The sequence below is a fragment of the Mytilus californianus genome, unplaced genomic scaffold (genome assembly GCF_021869535.1).
Source record: "Mytilus californianus isolate M0D057914Y unplaced genomic scaffold, xbMytCali1.0.p SCAF_9, whole genome shotgun sequence".
NCBI lineage: Eukaryota > Metazoa > Mollusca > Bivalvia > Mytilida > Mytilidae > Mytilus > Mytilus californianus.
This window is the reverse complement of record NW_026262745.1, coordinates 23697457-23722202: the sequence shown is the minus strand read 5'-3', so window position 1 is coordinate 23722202 and position 24746 is coordinate 23697457. Positions and strand designations below refer to the sequence as shown.

General features: G+C 32.0%; 1 protein-coding gene across 4 annotated transcripts in view; it reads left to right on the top strand.

Annotated features, from left to right (window-relative positions):
- LOC127716596 (leucine-rich repeat-containing protein 74B-like) overlaps positions 1-24746 on the top strand; it is a 53078-nt gene that overhangs the window by 3299 nt on the left and 25033 nt on the right. For 2 of the 4 annotated variants that reach the window (XM_052222834.1, XM_052222837.1), the window contains exons 1-6: positions 13443-13526; positions 13944-14321; positions 15428-15630; positions 16109-16216; positions 22016-22109; positions 22573-22622. In XM_052222834.1, the coding sequence (XP_052078794.1) occupies positions 13493-13526; positions 13944-14321; positions 15428-15630; positions 16109-16216; positions 22016-22109; positions 22573-22622 (867 nt within the window). In that variant the 5' untranslated portion in view covers positions 13443-13492. Of the gene's footprint in view, positions 1-8530; positions 8679-12522; positions 12597-13442; positions 13527-13943; positions 14322-15427; positions 15631-16108; positions 16217-22015; positions 22110-22572; positions 22623-24746 lie in introns of those variants that run through there. The other 2 variants (XM_052222835.1, XM_052222836.1) reach the window with 2 other exon arrangements.

Below are 24746 nucleotides of genomic sequence, written 5' to 3'. Positions count from 1 at the left end.
TATTTAAGTCTGGGATATTATTAGTTGAATTTGACTTTGAACCTGCTTTTGGGACCTACATGACTTTTAAATTGATTTTTTGTTAATTTGTTTATGCCATATATATATATGTGTGTGCCTTGTGTCGATTTGGGTCAGTCAAGCCTTTCACAACTGATTCTATAGTTACTTTGTTATTATGTTGTGCCGTTATTCTACTGTCCCAGGTTAGAGGAGGGTTGAGCGATCAGATACATGTTTAACCCTGCCATATTCGTCATGTTCATTCCTAAATCATGAGTCTGTAATCCAGTGGTTGCGGTTGGTTGCTGTCTGCCATATTTGTTTTTCGTGTTGTGTTTGTGGTTTTCTTTTATCATTTGTTTCAGATTTTGTTATGCCATTGCTTTTTAAAGCTTACTAAATGGTATGGACTTTGCTCATTGATGAAGGCCGTACAGAGCCATATAGTTGTTAACATCCGCACCCTTTGATTTCTAGTGGATGGTTGTCTCAAAACATTAGCAGTCATACCACATCTCCTTTTTTATAATATTTACTTCCTATGACAAGTTTTAATATATTCTAACATTTTGACATTACTGAACAGTCTTTTTCCTACGAGTCAAATCCAATGACACGCAACAAATTCAAACATTTAAAATGTCAAAACATCAACACATCAAACAGCTATAAAAACATTATGATGAACTTGTATTTACAACTTTCAAAATGATAAATAAATTCTCATGAACTATTCTTTAAGCGGGTTATGATGCATACATTTTAATATATATCTTTATTATATGTATTTTTTCTGTAATTAAATCGAAATTTTCTCTTACTTAATTTAACTTTGAATTACTTTCATCATGTAGCCTCAATGGATGGATGATTATATACATAGTTTCCCACACATGAAATTTCCTAAATATCTAATAATGACCAATTGCAAATGAGTATATATGCACGGAATACAATGTAACACTTGAATGGGTCTACTCTGTGTAAAATATGACTTAATTTTTTTTAGTATTTAAACACGAATATTGATTTTTTTTTCTTTTTACATAAGTTATCGCCTCTTATCTTCTTAAATGTGAAAAACCGCAAACAATAATTTCCATGCTGCGTAATTTAGATAGAAGAATGCGTTTTTTAATGGAGAAGTTTGTTCTTATTAAAGCCCAAGCAAAGACTGAAAATAAACGTCAACCTGACACATATGGAGTAGGACACGATCACATCTTCTCTGACCACCAATCAAATTGAATACTCCAGCTTTAACCATTCGTGTTGCCAAAAATGAGGTTTATATTGCTTTTTATGTATTTTAGTCGAAACTGGATGGCCATGTTGCACTTACACAATAAAAATCAGTCATATATTCGGAAGAATGAAGTTGACAATATCTGATTTCGATTTTTTGGTGGTATTTACAAAAAAGAATTTATTTATCTGTCACATATTATATCTGTTTTTATTTAAACTATCAAATCATAAGAACATGTATGCCAACAATTATACTCGAATACAAGAAAGATTCAAGAATATTACATCCCAGCTCCTTTGTTCTACCAGGGGTGATCTGAGCCAGATCATCCCTACCAGATCACCCCAGCTTGAGTTTCTTTGTTTTGCATGCTTTCCTTTGTTTTGTAACATTTTGGCGGGAATACCTAATCCACAATAAAGCTTAGAATTATTTATTGAGAAAAGACACACTTTCAAACTTTATGTAGAAAAAATCCATTGTCTATGCTGGGATTCGAACTCAAGACCTTTAGCATATCAACCCACGACACATACCCCTAGACCAGGACGACTGGATACCAACTCTCAGTAATTTAACATATTTAAAGAAAGCAAGATATTTTCATAAGTGGTGCGAGTTGGCAGACCTTTATTCAGTGGGATTTTAACTCTTTTCATAAATAAGACTGATTGTTCATTGGGATTTTACCCTTATTCATAAGTGGGGTGAGTTGTTAAACAAGAATGGGGTCGATTTTTTAGAAAGTGGCGATTTAGTGTGGGCCGATTGGCCAGTGGGGCGATTTTACATGGTTTCATATTTAAACATTGTGTTCGGGGGACATAAAGGGTATATATTATATAGAGAATATCATATGGCTTTTTCAATATCACATCCGTATCAACCCGAGACACCAATATAATCCCAAGAGCTCTGCTCGAGGGATTATATTGGTTGAGGGTTGATACGGTGTGTGATTTTGAAAAAGCCATATCATATACACTTTATATATACCTCACGTAGATGTTTTTTTTTATGTGACATGAATTCAAACAGAAAAGGAGGTTTGAAATGACGTCATACAGATTATAGGTTTGACATGACGTCATACAGATTAGGGGTTTGATAAAGCCTTTGCAACAGTGACTGCAATCGATGACGTGACGTCATACAGATTAAAGGTGTGATAAAGCCTTTGCAACCGTGCTGATATCGATATCATCACGGATGGCTGATACAGCACGCTTGCCAATGATTGTATTACATATACAATTTATCTGTATTTACTACTAAGTATATAATAAATAGTAATATATAAAGTATATTATAATAGTTGTGTGGCGTTCTAAACTAGATTTTCGTCTAATCTAAAACAGCTGGGATGTAAAATAGTTATCCCATTCGGACTTGGTGTGTCAGAGTAAGATCACCCTCTGGCCTCGGGCCATCGGGGTGATCTTACACTTACACACCGCGTCCTCATGGGATAACTATTACTTGTTTTGGGTGACGGCGACCTTTCGTTAATTTGGTGAACAAACTCACTAGATCCAAACAAAATAAAACTGTAGTCATGACGATCGACCTGAACTGGATGAGCACACTAGAGTTGGACTTTTGGTAATGTTCTCAATGATGCATTAACTGAACATGATATGTCCCGACAGATGCAAGATATGAAGCATTTAAACTTCAACTTTTTTTTAATCGCAATGTTAATGTTTCTATGTTCTGTTTGTGGACTTTTTGTAATGTTTGTTTCCTTTTATTGACTTTTTCTTTATTGCGTTTTTTATACCCCCGCTTTTAAAAAGTGGGGGTATACTGTTTTACCTCTATTTGTCCGTCCATCCGTCAATCCATCCATCCGTCAGTCCGTCCGTCCGTCCCATGAATATTTTCGTCGCATCTTCCTCAGGAACTACATTACAAAGATTTCTGTTTTTGGTTTCATGGTTTATATACGTCAGCTATACTGTGTGATGCGTTTTCAGATTCATCACTCAACAACTTCCTGTTTACCGAACACTTGTATCATTTTACACATGATAGCCAAGTTGAAAATTTTCGTCACATTTTTCTAAGGAACTACACTACAAGGATTTCTGAAATTTGGTTTCAGGGTTTATATAAGTCAGCTATACCGTGTGATGCGTTTTCAGATTCACACAAACTTCCTGCTTACCGACCACTTGTATCATTTTACACATGATAGCCAAGTTGAATATTTTCGTCACATTTTTCTCAGGAACTACAATACAAGGATTTCTGAAATTTGGTTTCAGGGTTAATATAAGTCATCTATACAGTGTGATGCGTTTTCAGATCCATCACTCAACAACTTCCTGATTACCGAAATATTGGGCGGGGGTATCATCAGTGAGCAGTAGCTCGCAGTTTCACTTGTTCTTTCTCTGTCAATCAAACAGTTTTTTATCATTCCTGATTGATCATTAATCGCTTATATGTCAAATATATGAAATATTTTCCACATACCACGATGATATTAACCTTTAATATAATTTATGGACGTTTATTTCAATGAAATTGCATATCCATATACATTTATCATTCAAAGTGTAATAAATTAAATTTCTACTTTATATAGCATCCAACTGTTCTACTTTTATATACATTCAAAATATTATTTTAAATCCCACATATCTAGATGTATTCTAAGTAAATCATTCGATTACTTTCGTGGGAGGTTGGGGAAGAACCAAAAACTAATATTTTATAATGAAAATCAGAATGTCAGAAAACGGAACAATTCTCAAAAGGCATTCTGAAATATCAAAGAGGAAATATTAATGACACAAATCCCTACAATCACTTGACAAAGCCCAAAGCAAGGGAAAACTGACTTCGATTATAACTGTATATTAGGCGTTGGACTGGGCCAAAAAGTGTTTGTAAAACAAATTGATTACAATGTAATAGCACAATATGATATTGAAGCAAAATATACAATTTGTAGTTCTTTCAACGATATTAACCTTATAAGGTCAGTGACATAAATGCTCCAGATTTATAGTCTTGGACAGTAAATGAAATTCCACTGTTGTCAAGGCAATCATATTTAACAAAAAAAGGACACCGTATGGATATTTCTTTTTTCGTCTAATTGCTCACTGAAAAAAGGGGGGGGGGGGCACTCCAATACCTCATTGATAAGGGTCTCCGCTGTGGTCCTGTTACCCCACCCTTTTTACATAACTTAGATTTTAAAAATGTATACCTTTTCATATATTGCGTAGGTAAAAAAGTAACCTTTACCAATATTGGTTGGGTTTCGTGTGGTGTGTTGGAAAAGTGGAATACCAAAATGTCAAAATAGGGAAAATTTGTGGATAAAAACAAAGCTGGGAACATCAAGAAAGATGACAACCAAACGAAAAAGAAGTAACAAATAATACAAAGTTTATTGACCTTATCATATATTTCAAATAGTTTTCCCTACCTATTAACATATTTTCAAACTGGAAAATGTGACCTATTTCAGCGGCACATATAGGAAGTGCCCCTCCCCCTACCCCTCCCCATCCCGACTGAAATTCGTATTTTATATAGATGTTCATTTACGTGTGTGAAAAGACATACAGACTCAAAACTGATTAATGCGCAATTATGTGAATTCATTACGAGTGACACTTTCAAGCGTTTTCTTGGATATGCCTAGATTATAGTCGCTTTTCGATGGATTTTCGTGGGCGATCAAATAAAGAATGCATTCAAGAACCAACAAAATAATTAGTCACAGTGTTTTATATATGAGAAGCACACCTCTTAGAAAATTTTAACGCAGCTTTTCATGCACCTTGTTTTTCTATTCAAGAAGTAGTCAAAGCTAAAAAAAATTGTCATTTCTTGAAGATAAATAATTTTTAAATGTTTTCTTTTGATCTTTGAACTATTGTTTTAAAGCAAAAATATATATTACATTTTTAAACTTAATTTTTAGGCTAAACAATGTCCTATAGGTAGGATGGGCGTATCATGATAAAGGAGGTGATCTCTCGGATTTTCATAAAATTTTACATGTAACTAAACAACTGGGTCATCATCTGATTAACGTTCAGCGGCAAATTAAATTCTTATTCAAGACGAGAACATGGTAATGCAATATGAACATTAACTCTGCTTTTTATTAGACCGACACGCTGAGTCGGATTTTTAACATGCTAGTTCACAAGGTAACAGTCCCCAACACCAATTTTTAATTCTTTAGTTTGACCCGGACGAAGACCTCCCACACTCCGGGCGAACACACTACAACGAGATCACCGAGGCGTTGGCTACATCTGAAAATTGAAAACTAAAACTGTTTATCACTGTTATAGTATCAAGATAAAAATGATGGAAATAAGTAAAGTAAGGGTGAATATCAGAGTATATATTGAATATAAGTAAAGATAGCCGGAGTATTAAAATAATTACAATTAATTTGATAATATTTAAGAATTGAATGCTTCTTTTTTGTAGTTTTATTAGGGGGGTGTATAGCGTTGACCGAAGCGTATTTTGTATTTCAGCGCTTCATACTAGAAATGTGCACACGATCAACGCTTTTACAACCCTCTAAAACTACAAATAAAAGAAGCATTCAATTCTTATAATTACAAGACAAGACAAATACTCGATTTAAGTGTCACCATGCACTTGTTACATATAAGATATACAGCATAGTAAAACACAAGTTAACAACAAGAGCCACTCTTTAAAGAGTTATGAGAGACTATAAAACAATTTAATATAAAACAAATATTAGTAAACTTTCATGAGTTTAAAATACATTTTTCCCAAATAGAATTTCTTTGCAAATTTTGGCAGTACAAAATACCATATTTTCGTTTGTATTAAGAAATCTCAATTTTTCTTTAATCAGACACATGTAAAAAAAAATGAGACAACCCGACCAAAGAGCAGAAAACAGCCAAGGTCACCAACTCAGCGAGAAAATCCCGCATCCGGAGGCGGGCTTCAGCTGGCCCCTGGCCATGTATATATTAAATCTAGAAATCAGATACATGTTTAAAAATGCTAAAACCACATGATTACGAGTCATATGTAGTCCTTTACGTGTATGTTGTGACGTTGTCATGGGAAGCCCGTGCAGTCATGAATGTTACATTTTATTGAGAAATAGGATATGATTTTGGAAGGTCTTCCGCGTGTGACGTTGTCATGGGAAGCCCATGCAGTCATGAATGTTACATTTTATTGAGAAATAGGATATGATTTTGGAAGGTCTTCCGCGTGTTAACAATTCTGCCAATCAAAATTACGGATTTTTATGAAACGTACTGTTATGTAATTATTCATACATACATAACTTGAATTGCATTGACGATAACATTATATAAATAACACATAGCTGAGAGGGTGATAGAGCAGATTGTAACCCCGAGAAAACATTATCAACTGAGGCGAAGCCAAGGTTGACAATGTCTTTTCGAGGGGTAACAATCTTCTCTATCACCCTCTCAGATATGTGTTATTTAATTTATTATACTGAATGTTCTGATATTACTGTCGATTAAATTTCAAATTCAAAGTTATAAACTATGACGTCTTGAGTGTACATAACAACCATCCGTATTTAATAAAGCGCACACTTGATCAAGCGTCTCCGTGAAGGGTAATAGAGTATTTACCATAGAGAGTAAATTGTCTCCCTCGTATTAACCAATCAAAATCTGGCATTTTGACATGAAGTATAATAAATTATATTCCTGAATGATAGCGTTTGGAGAAATGGTTATTTAAAGTGAGATAATTACGTTTTTTTCTCTATATTTACGAACTTTTATACAACAATAATGTTTTTTGTCGAATTTGTAGTGTACCATATATCTAGAAATATGAAAATAACAAATAACTTCTTTTTCGATATTCAGCTAATATATATAGCTAAGAAACATTTTTTGAACTTACAGCATGTTTTAAACTTACACTTTTAAACTATGTCAACTAACATACAACTGATCTACAAAATAGTCTGTTATATAATTTAAAGTCAATTATAGATAAACTTTAAATCTAAACCATTTAGATGAGATCTTTGGAATTGACAAATTAAACTCTGAAATGTATCCTAAATTTAGAAATACCGAAGTCATACTTAATATTCCTCTTTTGTTACCAGAAGAAATAACGCCAGTCAAAAAGGCATATTTCGAATTAATTGCCACGTTGTCGAGGGTAATTTCATGATGTAAACATTTATACATTAATATTCTAAAAATCGCTTTAACTTCTTGCATCTTTCCAATAGCCCTTATAGGATATAATTATGGTAAGGCGTGTCTCCGTTCTTCAGGGGGCATCGCGTTGTCAAATTCACATTAACGTTTTTTTTAGTATTGCACTCTATCGTCAAAAACATATTAATCGTGACTAAATACGAATCTAGCTTATGTTAACTGATACCTGTTATGTCAACTACTAAGATATTTTTAATCTAGATTATTAAAATGGGGGTGGGGCAGCAACAGCAGACTAAGTGATGTTTAAAGGGCGAGTAAACAACATAAATATTGGATTTTCTTCATTTTAATGATTTTCTTTGAATTATGATTTGTTATTGTCCAATTGGTATCTTCCGTCTCAATTAAACTGAATTGTTTCCGGATTTGCTTCTACATTTTATTTCCACCAGATTCTCCTAATTTTGTTAATCTACAAATCTATAAAATATAAGTATCCAATTACATGTACCTATATGATTTCAAATAGTTACTTCCACTAAATTATATCTTCCTTTCGAAATTAATTCGACACAAACTTGGAACAATTTTTGAAAGTTTGTAGCAAAGAGTCGCAAAAAAATCTGGGAGGTGTTGTGAAAACCAGATTTTCGGACCTACAAACGAACAACGGACCAACAATTTCACCTGCTCCGCATACTATAAGGAATATTAAGTTAGCGATTGGTATTAATAGAAATATAACTTATACGAATAGTTCTTTTTTAAATAATATCAAATAACATCAAGATATAGATACAAACTAAAAGGCTTGTTCAGTGACCGGTTGTATGTCCTTTTTTTAGGGGTAAAGGAGGGGGTAAAGCTTTCATAAAAGTTAATACTGAAATATTTTTTGATAGCTGGACAGATTAAACACCCATATGATTAAATCAGCTTAGTTAAAATCACAAATTCAATTTATACCTATTTAAGGAATCTGATTTTAGTACACAGTGAAAATCAATTTAATTAATCATGGTAATTTAAAGATCGATCTTTACAAATACATTAAGAACGAATCCACCCACCCTTGACTTCTGATACACAAATATAACTTTTTATTTGTCCGAACTGAAGGAAATGAACATGTCAGTTTATCTCAGATAAATCAAAGGAAACACGGTTTTGATAGCATGTTTTATCGTATGATAAAATCGTTAAAATATTTTCATTAGGAATAGCGTCTTTTAAAAGAAGTAAGTGTTTCATTTAAAATTAACAGATTCATTACGTTTTGTATCATTTGAAACATGGATTTTTTTATTTAAGTAACAACAAATTTTATTTATTTCTTAATTTATACGACACTGAAAGTATGCTATATATTCATAAAATGCAATGTAAATAATTATTTGAATTTTTTTTTCTGAATTTACACATTGCAAATATAAGTTAATTCGTGTGCACGGTTTTATCCCCCGTCAACGAGCGTGTAATGTTACTTTTATGGTGGATACACAATAAAATATGACTTTTGTATAAGGTTTTATGGATTTTTAATTTTTGGATGAATAAAAATAATTGCAAATATGAAAATGTTTTCAGTACAACAAAATTAAACTAATATTGAACTTGCTCTTAAATATTTAAATTTATCTATCAAAAAAATCATTACCGTTGTCCATCTCCAACTACAAATGTCTATAAAATGTGTTTATTTCACAGTACAATAGAATTGTTTCTGTCTCTAGAATCTTGAATCTATGAGTCGATTTATCTATCTTACTTTTTGTAATAAAAAGCCTGTAATTAGTATATTTCCTATTTCACACTATACATGTATAAATGTGACTGTAACTTTACAGATAAAAAGAGACGGTAAAATATCGTCCACGAGACAGCAACTCAATGATTTTACGAATAAGACATCCATAGGTCTGTCTTATAAATGTTCGGCAGTACTGAATAAACACATTATTAGTAGGCAGTAACGGAATTTAAATAATAAGCACAAGCGGGGATATACATTGTACCAATTATGCGAGTACTTCTGATCATTTCCCCTTATTATTCCAAGCAGTGGGAGAGATCCTAGTTATAAACATTTAAAACGTATAGTGAAAAAGTTACAACCATATAAAAAAAAAAAAATTTTTATCATGCAATTAGCCAACTATTGAACAAATAACAGGTACAAAAATATATTTTTATTTTATTTGTACTTGTACAAATAAAATCTCCTGTTACTACGCTTTTTTATTGAGCAAACGGTAATGTGAATACTTCTTTTTGTGTGACCGTTGAATTTGGGGTCAGAAACAACTATTTTGATTTAAACAAAAAATCAAAATAAGAAAAATAACAAACTCCAAGCTAAATTCAAAAGGGAAAGTCCCTTATCTTATGGCAAAATCAAAAGCTCAAACACACCATAGAATGGAAAACAACTGTCATATTCCTGACTTGGTACAGGCATTTCCTTATGTAAAAAATGGTGGATTAAATCTGGTTTTATAGCTAGCTAAACCTCTCACCTGTATGACAATTGCATACAATTCCTTTATATTGACAAAAATGTCTGAGCAAAACAAACAGACATAAAAGGTAATCAAAGTACTGAAGTACTGAACATCGGATGACCGCAAGTTCTTGTGGATTGTCAAAAGTCACAGAAAAAAATCACATCTCTATACCTGAAACTGAGGTTAATGTACAGAGATATTTTTTTTCTGAGACAAGTTCATGCGTGGATGATGAATGAATGACAGGAAATTCAACCTCACCGTAATAACTATTATATTGTAGTGATACAAATCAGTATACACTGGTTTATTGTTATATATTATATTAATATAACAGTTACATGTACATGTATTTATAATTTTTATCCATTTGTATGTCATTCTATTCTACTATTCTAAAAAGAGTGCAGTGCAAGTGCATGGTGGACACTCTTCGGTAAAAATTCGATTTTTCTAAAAGATTGGATATGAGTAGGCATTCATATTTTCCAGTAAAAACAATCTTCCATGCAGAGTTACCGGTCCTTGTCGGGATTGTCGCAAAATGTTCTCGAGATATTCTTCCGCATGCTTTACCATATCAATGATTTTTTACTTATATATATATCAAACGACAAAACATTTTCATATTATTAATTTAATGTTCTAAACAAAAATATTGTTATCAGTATTCATTGAAGAGATGAATTTATAACAAACGATAAGGAATGTTATTTTGCACTCGTTAATATCCGCGTATTTATCATGCTTATAGATCGGCTACAAATCAAAAACGAAAGTTACGTAATGGAAATCTAAGCGATAGCAATACATCGGAATGCCCTCACGGTCATCGCGATGTAAAAATGGTAAAAATTTCAAAATTGGAGTACAGCAGTCAACAACCAAACCTTAAAGTGCTGTGTGTAAATTGAAGTATAAAAAACAATTTAATTTATGTACATTATCGGAAATATAAAATTTGTTTGTACTCGAAAAGCCTTGCTAAAACACATACGGATAAATTTTATATTTTTCGACAATGTACATATATTATATACTTAATCTATCAAAATAAGAATATACGTTTATTAAAATCAGAGACGTTACTGCAATACATTTTCCTTATGGGAATTGGGATCAAGCTCCTGACGAAGACAACGGTAACTGTCAATCCGCAAATTAGCAATTGATTTATGAAGCAGTTTTTTGTTTTTTTTTTGTTTTTTTGTTTTTGTTTTTTTGGTTGTTGGTAAAACGAAGTTTGTCGTCAGATCAGATGATTACTATTGTCCATAATCAATCAAAGAGGTCAAAGAAAATATTTCAACGTTAAAATGAATAAAGTTTGTGTTGTCACTTATTATTTTTTAATCAAAGTCAATGTATCTAAAGATCCTGTCATTAAGGTAATTATGTTTATTTCTAGCTGAGTATTACAGGAAATGACGGAAGCATAGAAAAATTAAGAAAATATATACATGTGATACTGGCAAGATCATGTGATAATGTGATGCTGGCAAGATCATGTGATACTGGCAAGATCATGTGATAATTGGCAGTATCATGTGATACATTTTTATACCGGAGAAATATTCATGCAAAATTCTTATTCAAATTTTCTCCCCCGGTTTTTGGAGAGTTCGTGCTGTTCAGTCTTTAGTTTTCTATGTTGTGTTTTGTATACTGTTGTTTGTCTTTGATTCGATCGTCTTTCGTTTTTTGCTTTGTTTGCACCTGTCCTAAGTCAGGAACCTGATGTTCAGTTGTTGTCGTTTGTTGATGTGGTTCATAAGTGTTTCTCGTTTCTCGTTTTTTATATAGATTAGACCGTTGGTTTTCCTGTTTGAATTGTTTTACACTAGTCATTTTTGGGGCCCTTTATAGCTTGCTGTTCGGTGTGAGCCAAGGCTCCGTGTTGAAGGTCGTACTTTGACCTATAATGGTTTACTTTTACAAATTGTGATTTGGATGGAGAGTTGTCTCATTTGCACTCATACCACATCTTCTTATATCTATGTAATTGTCATTTTTGTTTTTCATGATTTATGAGTTTGGATATCCCTTTGTTATCTTTTGCATTACATATATGTAGTTTCTACAGTATTTTGCAATCTAAATATGACTGAATTAACACATTATGTTCTTTTCATAAATACCGCTCTTTTGTATGCATTATCCATAAACTAGTACCTAATATAATAAAACATATATTAGGTCCCAGCCATTACCTAATCGTCATCATTTTCTAAATGTCTCCTGGACACTTGAAATTCTAAACAATCTTATTTGTGCGTTTTGCACCTAATTGTTTTTCCATTAGGTGTGTTAATTTTTAAATAGTTTGAGGATTATTCTTTCAACGTTAATTCATACGATTAAATATTGCATGTTGTTCGGTACAATGAACCAATGTAACTGTCGGGAAAAATGTAATTAATATGGTATCGTATATAGGTAGGTACTCGTAATCCAAGCAAAGCTGAAAACACTCCAACAATGTTTGTACTTGTTTACAAACAATTATTGAGTCATAAATAAATAATCGTTTTCAATAACTCCTACTGTGTTGAATTAATTGACTTTTGTTACATTCTAGATTAACTGGTCTGTGTAAAAAAAAAAGAACCAAAAAAAAACCAGAGATGGTGTTCGGAAGAAGAGAAGCTGCTGGTGAGCTTTTTCATATATTATACTTCAAGTAAACAGATTTATAGAATGAACATGTAATAATAGTCAGATATATTGAAGTTTAATATAAATATAAAGGTATGTGAGGTACAGAGACAGAAACTATTAAACACACTTATGCGAAGTGATACGATATTTAGAAGACAATACACAGTCTTCAACAAAAGATAAGTGTCTATACATTTTGTTGATTTCAAAGTCGCCATAATCGACAGGAATCTACGCAAATTGTGAGTACATTGACAAGATGACAAAAAAAAACCTGCATTAATATCAAATACTATTATAGAGGACAGTTCACTAGTACAAGAAAACACCACAACCAACGAGGCTTCTGACGTTGAACAGGTTCAATGAACATATCTAACTATTTGGTTTTGCTGTTTCCGGCGTCGGCGGTCTCAGTTGTGCTTGTGATTATACTAAAGGTCACACTAAGCATATCTCTGTGTTAATATATTATTTTGTTTTCAATCCTACATATGTGAATTTTTTTTGTCAACACTTAGACAACTGTATAAACTGTAAAAAATATTTTTTCTAAGCAAGTAAATCTTTAAACAATTGTAAATCGTGACAGTTTTTGAACTTGTCTATAATACAATATAAGATTAGGAAGATGTGGCATAATTGCCAATGAGACAACTCTCCACTAGAGATTAAATGACGTAGAAGTTTGTTTTATATTTAATTCAAAGGTAATCGCCTAAATGTGTATAATCGAGATAACTTTTTAGCGTTATTACATACAATCATTGATCATGGTTAACGATATTCTTTAACATTACGTAAACTCTACCCTGTTCTATCAATGGAAATCAAAGTGTAAAATCCTTTAATTATATAATAATCTAAGAGTCAACAGTTTGATCATTTCGATGGGGAAACGTCAAGAAAAGACATTGGAGACGGGTAAGAATTTTGGAATTGGTTTTAAGGGAAATTAAAAAAAAAACACACGTATAAGGCACCGGTTAATGCGAAATAATTTCCGGATCAACCTTCATCAGGAACGATGATGAAAGTCAAAAGTTACCTGTTTGTGGCACTCAAATAACATTACTTACAATGACATTTATCTAGCGAAAATATCAAAGCATATCAAGCGGTTTTAATTGATACGTGCAAAGATTAAAAAAAAAATTCACGAGTTTAAAAATTCATTTCACGCTATTGGGTTACAGATTTATCATGTGGTTTTCATATTTTATTTGTTTAAGCAAGTTAATAGAGAAATTATAATTATCCAGATCAAACAAACACTCATTTTAGTGGTTACATTGTGTAAAGTATGTATAGCTAGCTGCAAGAAATAAATTTATATTTTAGAAAAGGCACGGAAAAGATGGGACAAACTGAAACGTTTTGTACAAACTGGTGCTTACTTAGACGATTGGAGTGCTCCACAATCCTTAATGACAGTTGCGAATGCAATTCGTCGAATGAACTCTAGAGAAAAGACAATGTTATCTGTTGGATTCGAAACATCTCGAAGTAATAAAATTTTAGATACTCCACGAAGCTGTGAATCATCAGAAAATAAAATCATAGAACATTTACAACGCGAATTGACAAAAAGGGACATTTCTCTTTCATCCAAATCAGTATCACGACCTATCCTTATGTCTTCAAAGCACAGACCATTAAATACTTCAGATTTATTACGCGAGACTACTGGTACCGAGTTTGAATATGACGAAGGCGAAGGTAAGTTTTGAAATTAAATTAAAAGTATCAACTAACCGGTACAATGCAAATATATTTTACATTTACTATAAAACCGACCAGTATTGTTAAACTTGAATAAAAAATCCATTTTATATCATAAAAAAATATACGAATCATACTGAAATTTTTACTTGTCTGTTTAGTTTTTACCAATATGTTTTTAAGCATGAACATGCTATTTATTCATCTGTATCATGCTAGTGCCAAGAAATGATGGAGCCAATTAAGTGAGAGGAAAGAAATACAATCTAATATCCTATCTTATCAAATATTTAATGATGTTATTACCTGTGTGTCAAACTGTATCCGATAGCTGGTTTCATCATAAGTTACCCGACAATTTCATTTCGAATACCAACGAATTCGTTTAAATTTTGATTAAACTTTTCTAATCGTTTGTCATTACTCCATATACGAGTATTAATAATACATATATTAATGTACTCGTGGTTTAAACTTATGTCTATCATTTAATGTCTTATGTTGACCTCTGACCAGATATCTTATTGTCATGCTCGCTTACGATATAAAGGGCGCATAAAGTTTTCTGGTATAGCGTTTGTCCATTATTTCGTCCGTCCCGTATTAGGTTAAAGTTATTGGTTAAGAATGTTTACCTTGAAGTTGTCACATCAATTTGAAACTTAGTACACACAGGTGTTCTTTAAGTTGTGAACCTTTAAATTATATGTTAAATTTTAAATTGACCCCAATTGTATAGCTCACTGAACATGGAAATTTGATAGTGTGAAAACAGTACATTCTAAGGTTTAAACTTTTATCATGAAGTTGTGGTCACATCAACTTGAAACTTAGTACACATGTTCATTTGGATATAAACTTTTTTAATTATACGCCAATTACCGCTTTGAAAAAAATTTCACAGTTCACTGGAAAAGTACAATAGTAGTGCTAGCGGGTCATGGTGCCATATATGTTTCTTGTTTTGTTTGTTGCTTGGGTTGACGTTTGAATCGATACACATCATGTTTAAATCATGGTTTATTTTTATCGATTTAAATATATCTAACTTGAAAATTCTTTTTCAATGAAATTTAACAAGAATAAATGATGCTTAATTTCAGAAGTAAAATTAGCAGATTTGAAGTCAGTGACGAGAGAAAAAAGACGATTAGTTAAAACTGAAGACATTTATTATGCTGCATGCTCTTTATGTAGAGTGTCGCCAGTATCAAACTTTTTAAAACAATGTTCAACGTTCAAAGCAGATCTCAAAAACAGTTTCCTGTCAGCTAGAGATGTTAAAGCACTATCTATATCATTAGTTGTAAGTAATTTTGATAGTAACGATCGTGTACTTCGTTAAATAAATGAAGATGTAAAATTCTTTACTTCTATGACTTTGTAATTATTCCTTTTGTATTAATTTTCTTACACTATTCATTGATTTGTTAAAACCAACACGAGCCCCTCATTTCTGAGGGACGGGTTGCGTATTCGATACATCCCACATAATCATGGACGCTCCTTAGGATAAAGGGTAGTAATCATTTGCCGGTGAATCTTGGTCACATTCGTATACCACGTAATTCGACGTTTAACAATGAAATGTTCAAAAGAAGTAACTTTAATTACATTAATTGTATTGAAATGGTTCTGATTTTCATATTAGAAGTATTGCAAAAATAGATAATTTTTGTCTACTTTATCATCTGTATAGAACACTTATGAATCACTGATATTATTTAAAAAAAAAGACGTAAAAATATATAAAACATTTCCAATATGTATATATTACTTTGTAGCGAGATAATAGAATTTGTTCATTAGATGTGTCAGGAAATGAAATTGGTGCTATTGGTGTTATGTATGTCGCTGAAATGATGGTCGAAAATAACACAATTGTTGAACTGGTGAGTAAATTTTGGAATTTGATATCAGTTGAGATAATTTTATACTACTTAATAACATCAAAGGCTGTCAATAAAGAGTTTTAAAAATATAACTGGTCACTAAATGTCACAACAGCAAGCAAACTTTGCTCAAACGTGATTGTAATTTCGGAACGCTGAATGTTCCATATTCTTTGAAGATCTACAATAACGCATTTATCTTAGTCAAAGCTTCTTTTCTATTCATATGTTTTAAATTATCTGATATCGGAATTCACTTTAACCTGATTTAGTACAATCGGCAAAGTCTGTTTCCGATGCTTGATCGAGTCCACTTAAACCTGATGTGGTACAATCGACAGAGTCTGTTTCCGATGCTTGACCGATTCCACATATTGCCACTTGAAATTGTAACATTATATAAGAGTTGCATTTATTGCTGAAAACGACATGAAAATTTAAGATACAAATAAAATATTTTTATTCTATATGGTATTTATTGCGCTTATGAACGGAATCAATTTCGCCATATTAACCCGTATACATAGTGGCGGATTCAGTGGCGGGCGAAGAATGCGCTCCCTTTGATCCAAAAAATAAAATTTTATGGCATGCAATCTTCAGCCATTTCAATGTTTGGAAAAGAAGGAATCTTCATCCAGCGCAATCAACATATCAACAGAAATCAACTGTTATATATATTATACTTTGGTTTATTTAATGATCCGGAAAGCAGGATATTTTGATTTGATGAAACCAATTTGAAAGTTCTATGTACGGTTTTAGAGGACATTTATGCTGATTTGGAAAATTTGTCATCAAACATATTCACCCAAAATATACCTAAAATTGATTGAATATCTTGTTTCTCCGAAGGGATTTTTATTCGAGCGAGTATTTGTTTAAATCGTTTCAAAAATACATGATCGTTTAGAAAAAACCAATACACACAATAATAACTTTTGCAGAGGCCTATACCCAGATATGAAAAAAATCCCTTGGACCAGGAATATATAAACATATAAATATTGTATTTATATTTACTGTAAAAAGGACATAGCAATTGATTTTATCGATGGGATATTTAAGAACAGTTATTAACAAAATGGGTAATTGCGTAATGAAAAATCTTTTTTTTTTGCCATTTTAATGTTTTAGATCTATGCCATATTTACAAAGCTCTCAGCTCAAAAGCAAAAATACATAAAAAACAGGTTAAAAAAAAACCATTTTATCTTCAAATGTATTTTACTTGATAAAATTATTCTCAAAGGAATAGAAATATATATAAAAAAATATGTTTGAAATTTCTTTATAAATATGACGATGATGGCTGTTTATTAAGTTAAATGCATATTCAGGACGAAAACATCACGGTTATTGTGATATGAATATGAACACTGCATTTCCACAATGTTGTTTGGTCATTTCCCAAATAAGTAAAGGACACACAAGAAATCGTTCTGTTTTATGAATGAACCTCCGTTACCGATGATTTAACTTTGAACACTTATTTTAATTAAATTTTCATACAGTATATAATTTTTCATAACAAATATCTGCCAATGAACAACAACAAGGAGTCTCTTCTTTCATGTTTAAATCACAGTTGAGGGAAAGAACAGTAAATGTATAATGAAACATTGTATACTATTTACATTAAAAAGTAAGTTATGTCTTATTCCTTTTATATGTGGATTAATATTTAATAAGTGTCATATTAGGTGAAAAGTTAACGGGTTGTTGTATTAAATAGATTCAGCATTATGATACTTACTCACCCGTTAGACCTCCTACCTCTGTCAACGAGTACATATTGAATATCAAATGAGAAAGTTATATGAGCTATAATAATGTTTATCATGAGGAAAATCCAAATTTGTTAATATATTTGTAATTCAATTTTTAATATCTTTTATGAATAATATATCAATAGAGATGTAAAGTCATGATAACTATCTGTAACATTCGCTCTGATAATCACCTGAAATACTTAGTCAATATTTAGTAATTAAAGAATTTTATTTTTCACCGTCATCTCTTTTCATATTCTAGGTAATAATTATTGGTTTTTTTCTCTCTTAACTTACTATATTATTAAAAACACTTGCGGAGACTTACCTTTCCGGATCACCTACTGGATTAACTCGGTTTTCTGTTGTAGTTACAATGTATTTAGTTTTTCCGTGCTGTTGTATTTTGTTTTGTCTTTTAGCTATAGCATTTTGGCGGTAGTCATAGTGTTGTTTTTATATCTTCGACTTATGATTTCGATCGAACCCTTGGTAGATTCTATTGGAGTTTTTTTTCCTGAAAACTTTCTCTTTCCCAATTATTTACAGGGAAAGAAAGTAACTTTATTGTATTTTCATTTGTTAATTCTGTGACAAGTTTATGTACAAATTGTTAAATGACATAGTTTCCATATCAACTCGATATCACACAGGCCCGATATTTCGACACATGAATGTCTGATGAAAGTGTTCTTAGTGGGATAGTGTGATAGTTAAAGGACAGCATGAAATCGATTAAAGAATCATTTTTTATCAGTCCTTAACCAACATGAGCTCTTTTAATTCTTTATCATGAAACTTGACTTTTTCATGACATCTGCCAACACTGATTAATTATTTGATATTTGGTTGTTGCCTGCCTGATGTCTTATGGGAAATATTTCATTCATTCAGGTAGAGATCATATTTACTAAACAAAAGGAAGGTTCTGTGAGAAAGGAGACCGGGATGAAGGACAGAAATTTTCAATTCCATGCACTGGAAAATGGGGACACGTTTGAAAAGGGCCGATATTTTGTCTTGCAATATGGCAACTACGGCACCAAAATGAGTTGGTGCAAATATTGTTCAACGTTAAAAACAGCGTTGCACTGACCCTACACGGGTGTTAACACTGTTTGTGGTAAAGCTGTTTATTCAGGCCCTAAAAAGACGTGTTTATTTTGCATGTGACCTTGTTGCTGTTATGTAGGCCAGCCCTTCTTAATTTCTAAATCAAGCATACTGTTTCTTAAATGAAGTAATTACATTGATTAGTGAAATAATTAACACGGTGAACGGAAATAAAAATCGCAATCGACGATTAATTTCATTTGTAATCAATATATTGTTTAATAAATGACGAATTAGATGTAGTTTGAAAATAGATAAAAATCTAAGAACGCTCTTATTGATTAATACACTTTTGTCTTTTAAACAGCAGACAAAACTGAAAAGTAAAGCTTTGGGATCCAATAATAACGTGTTTTGCATGGGTTACGTATCGTTTTGCACTTCAGTCATAGTAGAGTCATTATTAATATCCATAAAGAAATAAAATATCTTGATGTGTCAGTGCTCTTTTAAATGTGCGTAGTGTCTCTTTATTTTACAATGCCATTGTTGAACAGTTGTTGAATGTCTTTGTCCGTTATAGTCGGATATTTATTCACGTTACCCCCTTTTGTGTAGTTTTCTATTAACATGAGTAGAATTATTGATATCTAGCAAAGTATTCTGCTAAATTCGGAGCTACGGACACATTTATCAAGCAGTGTGTAAGGACGTTTTGGATCAATAAAACTATGCTTCTTTTCATTAATAAATACGGAAGCATAATAGCGCCACACAAAACTAATTTTTTTTATATTTCTTCCTATTTTTGCGAAATAACGCAAACATTTGCGAAATAACACACACTTTGTGAATTAACGCAAACATTTTGATTTTAATCATTCATTAAGTTTTGTATATCTATAATCAAAAACTATATTGAATTTACATTTTACATTTATTATATAATATGAAAGCAGTATTTTGAAATTATCAGCATTTGCACGTCCGTCTGCCAGTAAAATTTTGTTGTAATTTAGGTAAGAGAAGGACCATGAACCCAAGGACAAATCATTAACATTAAAGAAACATAGGAATAAGGCAATAATAGTATCGACCTTATACACAAATTAAAAATGAAATTCACTTCATTTGAACTTTGGTGGATAGTTTTCTCTTTGGCAATCATACAACATCTCCTTATTATACGCATGTCTAAGACGGTACCTATTATAATATACCGTTGTCCGTCCGTCCGTCGTCAACACTTCAGACGATAAGTCACAAATTTTAATGAAACTTTGGTGAAATGTTTATATCTATTGACATAAGCTCCCTTGTGATTTCTATATATTTTAGATATTACGTTTCTGAGTTATGAGATTTTTATCATAAAAAATGGGATATTTTCTAGTTTTCTGACTATAACTCACTTTTAGCAATTATCATGAAACTTTGGTGAATTGTTTATATATATTGACAAAAGTTCCCTTTCGATTTCTAAAAAAATTTGATTTTACATTTTTGGAATATTGTGACTTGAGTATTGTGACTTTATTCATAAAAAGGGGGGTCCAGTTTTGGGACAATAACTCAAAAACGCTTTGAACAGTTTTCATGAAACTTTGGTGACTTGTTTATACCTATTGAAATAAGCTCCCCCTTTTTTATATAAAGTTCTGATGTGAAATTGCGGAGTTATGGGACCTTATTCTTTGAAAAATCATTGAAAATCACAGTATTTCTATAGTTGATCATATACATTCATTTAAAGCATGAAAACGAGCTAAAAGAGCATCGGGCGTATCATGTGTTCATGGCGCAGCTCTTTATTTTCATATGGTATGGACAAATTTTAATTGAAAGGCCAAGCTTTAAAAAAAATTGATTTACGGAAAGTGGCAAAGTAGAGAAGAGCAAAACAAATTTTATACAATTGTGAAACGATAAAGATGATATTTTGGCTTTAAGCTGAAATTATTTAAAGGAAACATTTTGAATTTTGATGTAAGAAATCGTTTGTTGAAACCTCAGAATATGACACAGACTCTTTGATAAAAAATCAAATGATTTTAAATCTTATTCTAGTAAGGTAGCTACATAATATGCTTTGGTAGCAATTATAATGTAGAGTACATAATTATAATAATAATCTCCATCTTATACCTTTATTTCAATAGGGTAGCTTGTTTGGCTTCTTTGGTATGACTTCGTTTTACTCAAATTTCTTTTTAATATTCTCCTGCTCAGTATTATGCCATGATATATGCTAAGCATTTTACTTTGCAAGTAATGAGAAGAGTGATAATATTCAATATTTGCAACCCCCTCTATTCACAACAGCTGCTTACCTTGAAACTTAAATAAGACATAAAATGACACAAATGCTCGCGTTCAAAGGTTTGCGATATATTGCAGAGATTTACGTTACTTCGCAAGGTTTGCGTTCAATGGAGAAATAATGCTCGCGTTCAAAGGTTTGCGATATATTGCAAAGATTTACGTTACTTCGCAAGGTTTGCGTTCAATGGAGAAATAATGCTCGCGTTCAAAGGTTTGCGATATATTGCAAAGATTTACGTTACTTCGCAAGGTTTGCGTTCAATGGAAGAACTATAAAAAAGTGTGTGTGGTGCTAATACGCTTCCGTTAAGAAAAGTACATTTTTGACAAATGGAAAACATCTGTGTCCTGTTTGACAAATGTAATTGTCTCCAATACTTTAATACTATAGATTATTATGTTTTCAATTTACTTGCAAATTCTTTTCGTGAAAATGTATTTTTGACCAATTTAATTTCCTGTTGTAAATTATAATTTACAGTTTCCATTAGGTGTGGTTTTTCTGTTATCAATGTTTAGAAGATTCCATGCATGCAACATTAATTGTCCTCTAGGAATACATTCGTGTTGAAAAGGACATCTTAGTGTTTTTACTTACTTCAGTTTAATCCTTTGATACATCAATAGTGAATTTGTTCAATTTTTTTTTCAGAATTTGAGTGGTACTATACCAGGAAAAGAAGGGCTAGAGGCTTTAGCCGATCTAATTAAAAACAATAAAACTTTACGAATATTACGCTTGGAAGGTAAATTATTTTGTCATAGCATTATTATTATAATTTGATGTGATTGCAACGCCACCTGTGCTGTAAAGGGAAATAAATCACTCCGGTTTATCATTTGCAAGAACAGTAAAAACGTTGTTATAAGTAACTGCTACCCTGTGCACATACCAACTAGAAATGTCGCGAATTGTATCAAAAATCAATCTCTTTTTTAACCGGCTCAGTGAAATGTTGAATAAATTGAACGGTGTAAAAACTTTTGAAATGAAAAATTAAAAAAAGACAGATAAACCACGATAAATAATACTCCAAAAACAATACCCAAGTACAGATAAAATCATTGAAGACTAAACCTAAAATACTTTTTATTACATTTGTTATATTTTCTATTGTGTAGATGTTGCAGATATATTTTGAAATTTCCAATTTACAAAATAGAAAATATAACACATTTATTAGCAAGTCATACGTGAATTTATTTCAGATAATAAAATAGAACACACAGAGATGGAACATATCATAAGTATAATAGAAGTAAGTACGCATTAAATAATTTATTATACATATTCATATTTTATAAGTAAACAAAAAATACAATCTGAACATTAATATCATAGATTAAACTCCTTACTAGCATCCAAGAAAATCATAGTACTACGTTGACATGATTTAAAGTTCACAAGATTAACAAACAGTTTTAGATCGAACATTTTGGCATCGAATATTACTAAAGAAATTTGACGCTTAAAGGCATATTTTTCATATTTTACAGTACTGAGACGATACTGCTCCTCGTGGACTATCAGTCCCCGAGGAAATCATCAGCTCAGTAGTCAATACTTCGGTACTGACATGATTTATAACAATCCTTTCTGAAATTATCCGTTTATAAATTTATAGATTATTAAGAAACTAAGGTTTCAGCTCCTTCAGGCAAAGTTGACCTTAGATGGGTTTGGCTATTTTTTTTTGGGGTACTTTTTGGTCATATATCTCTTCAACTGTGTTGAATCTTATACATATTTGGCTTTCAAATACTTAGCTTTGAGCGTTCCTGATGAAGAAAAATCTGCCTAAGCGCTTCTATGGAAAGCCACAGTGAACCCCCCGATTATTATTATTTTTCTTTTAAAAATACATGGATACAAATAAATCTTCGGCTTTTAAAATCTTCGGCTTTCCAAAATCTTCGGCTTTCCAGTGAACCCCCTGATTATTATTATTTTTCTTTTAAAAATACATGGATACAAATAAATCTTCGGCTTTTAAAATCTTCGGCTTTCCAAAATCTTCGGCTTTTCATAATCTTCGGCTTTTCAAAATCTTCGGCTTTTCAAAATTCACCGCCGATTATTATATTATAAAATCTTCGGCTTTTAAAAGTCTGAAAATCTTCGGCTTTTCAAAATCTTCGGCTTTCAAAATCTTCGGCTTTTCAAAATCTTCGGCTTTCCAAAATCTTCGGCTTTCCAAAATCTTCGGCTTTTCATAATCTTCGGCTTTTCAAAATCTTCGGCTTTTCAAAATTCACCGCCGATTATTATATTATAAAATCTTCGGCTTTTAAAAGTCTGAAAATCTTCGGCTTTTCAAAATCTTCGGCTTTCAAAATCTTCGGCTTTTCAAAATCTTCGGCTTTCCAAAATCTTCGGCTTTCCAAAATCTTCGGCTTTTCATAATCTTCGGCTTTTCAAAATCTTCGGCTTTTCGAAATTCACCGCCGATTATTATATTATAAAATCTTCGGCTTTTAAAAGTCTGACCCCCGCCGATTATTATCAATTGTAAAATCTTCGGCTTTTAATCAAGAGCCCGCAGATTATTTTCAATAATAAAATCTTCGGCTTTTATAAACCAAACCAAAAATAATCTCCGGGACCCGAATATTATGATTGTATAATCTGCGGGGAAATATAAAAATGCAAAGAATTACATCAAATGCAGACGCGGAACCGAGAAATACATTCGAAACTCTCTAGATTTGCATATTCTGGTTCATTACACCAAGAAAGGTTGAGATAGATAGATAGGTGTTATTGTTGAAAAGACAACTGAAAACCTCAAACACGCAAGCACATGCAGACTATATAGTATGTATGTATATATTTAAGTGTGTGCGTAAGCGTCTGTATGATTTTTAAGCCCCCGTTACAAAATAGGGGTGGGGTATAAATTTACCCCTGTCCGTCCGTCTGTTCGTCCGTAAGATGCATTGTTTGTCCGGCTATCTCCTACAGTTTTGGAGGTACAACTTTAATATTTTGTAGGATGTTCATACACATTAAAAAGGCGTTCATGGCCAAAGGATTTTGATTTCTTCCAAATATTGTGACAATTATAGCTGATCACAGGAATCCATGACAAATCGCCCTACTGGCAAATCACCCAACACCTAATCGCCCCACTTTTTCACCAACTCGCCCCACTTCCTAAAAAATCGCCCCACTCTTGTTTACCAACTCGCACCACTTATGAAAAGGGTAAAATCCTATTGAAAATAGGTTGGATAACTTGCCCCACTTATGAAAAGGGTTAAAATCCCACTGAAACAAGGTCTGCCAACTCGCCCAACTCATGACAAATAGATAAACCACAATGAATTTAGTAATGCCAACTCGCCCCACTTATGTAAAATCGCCCCACTCTTGTTTACCAACT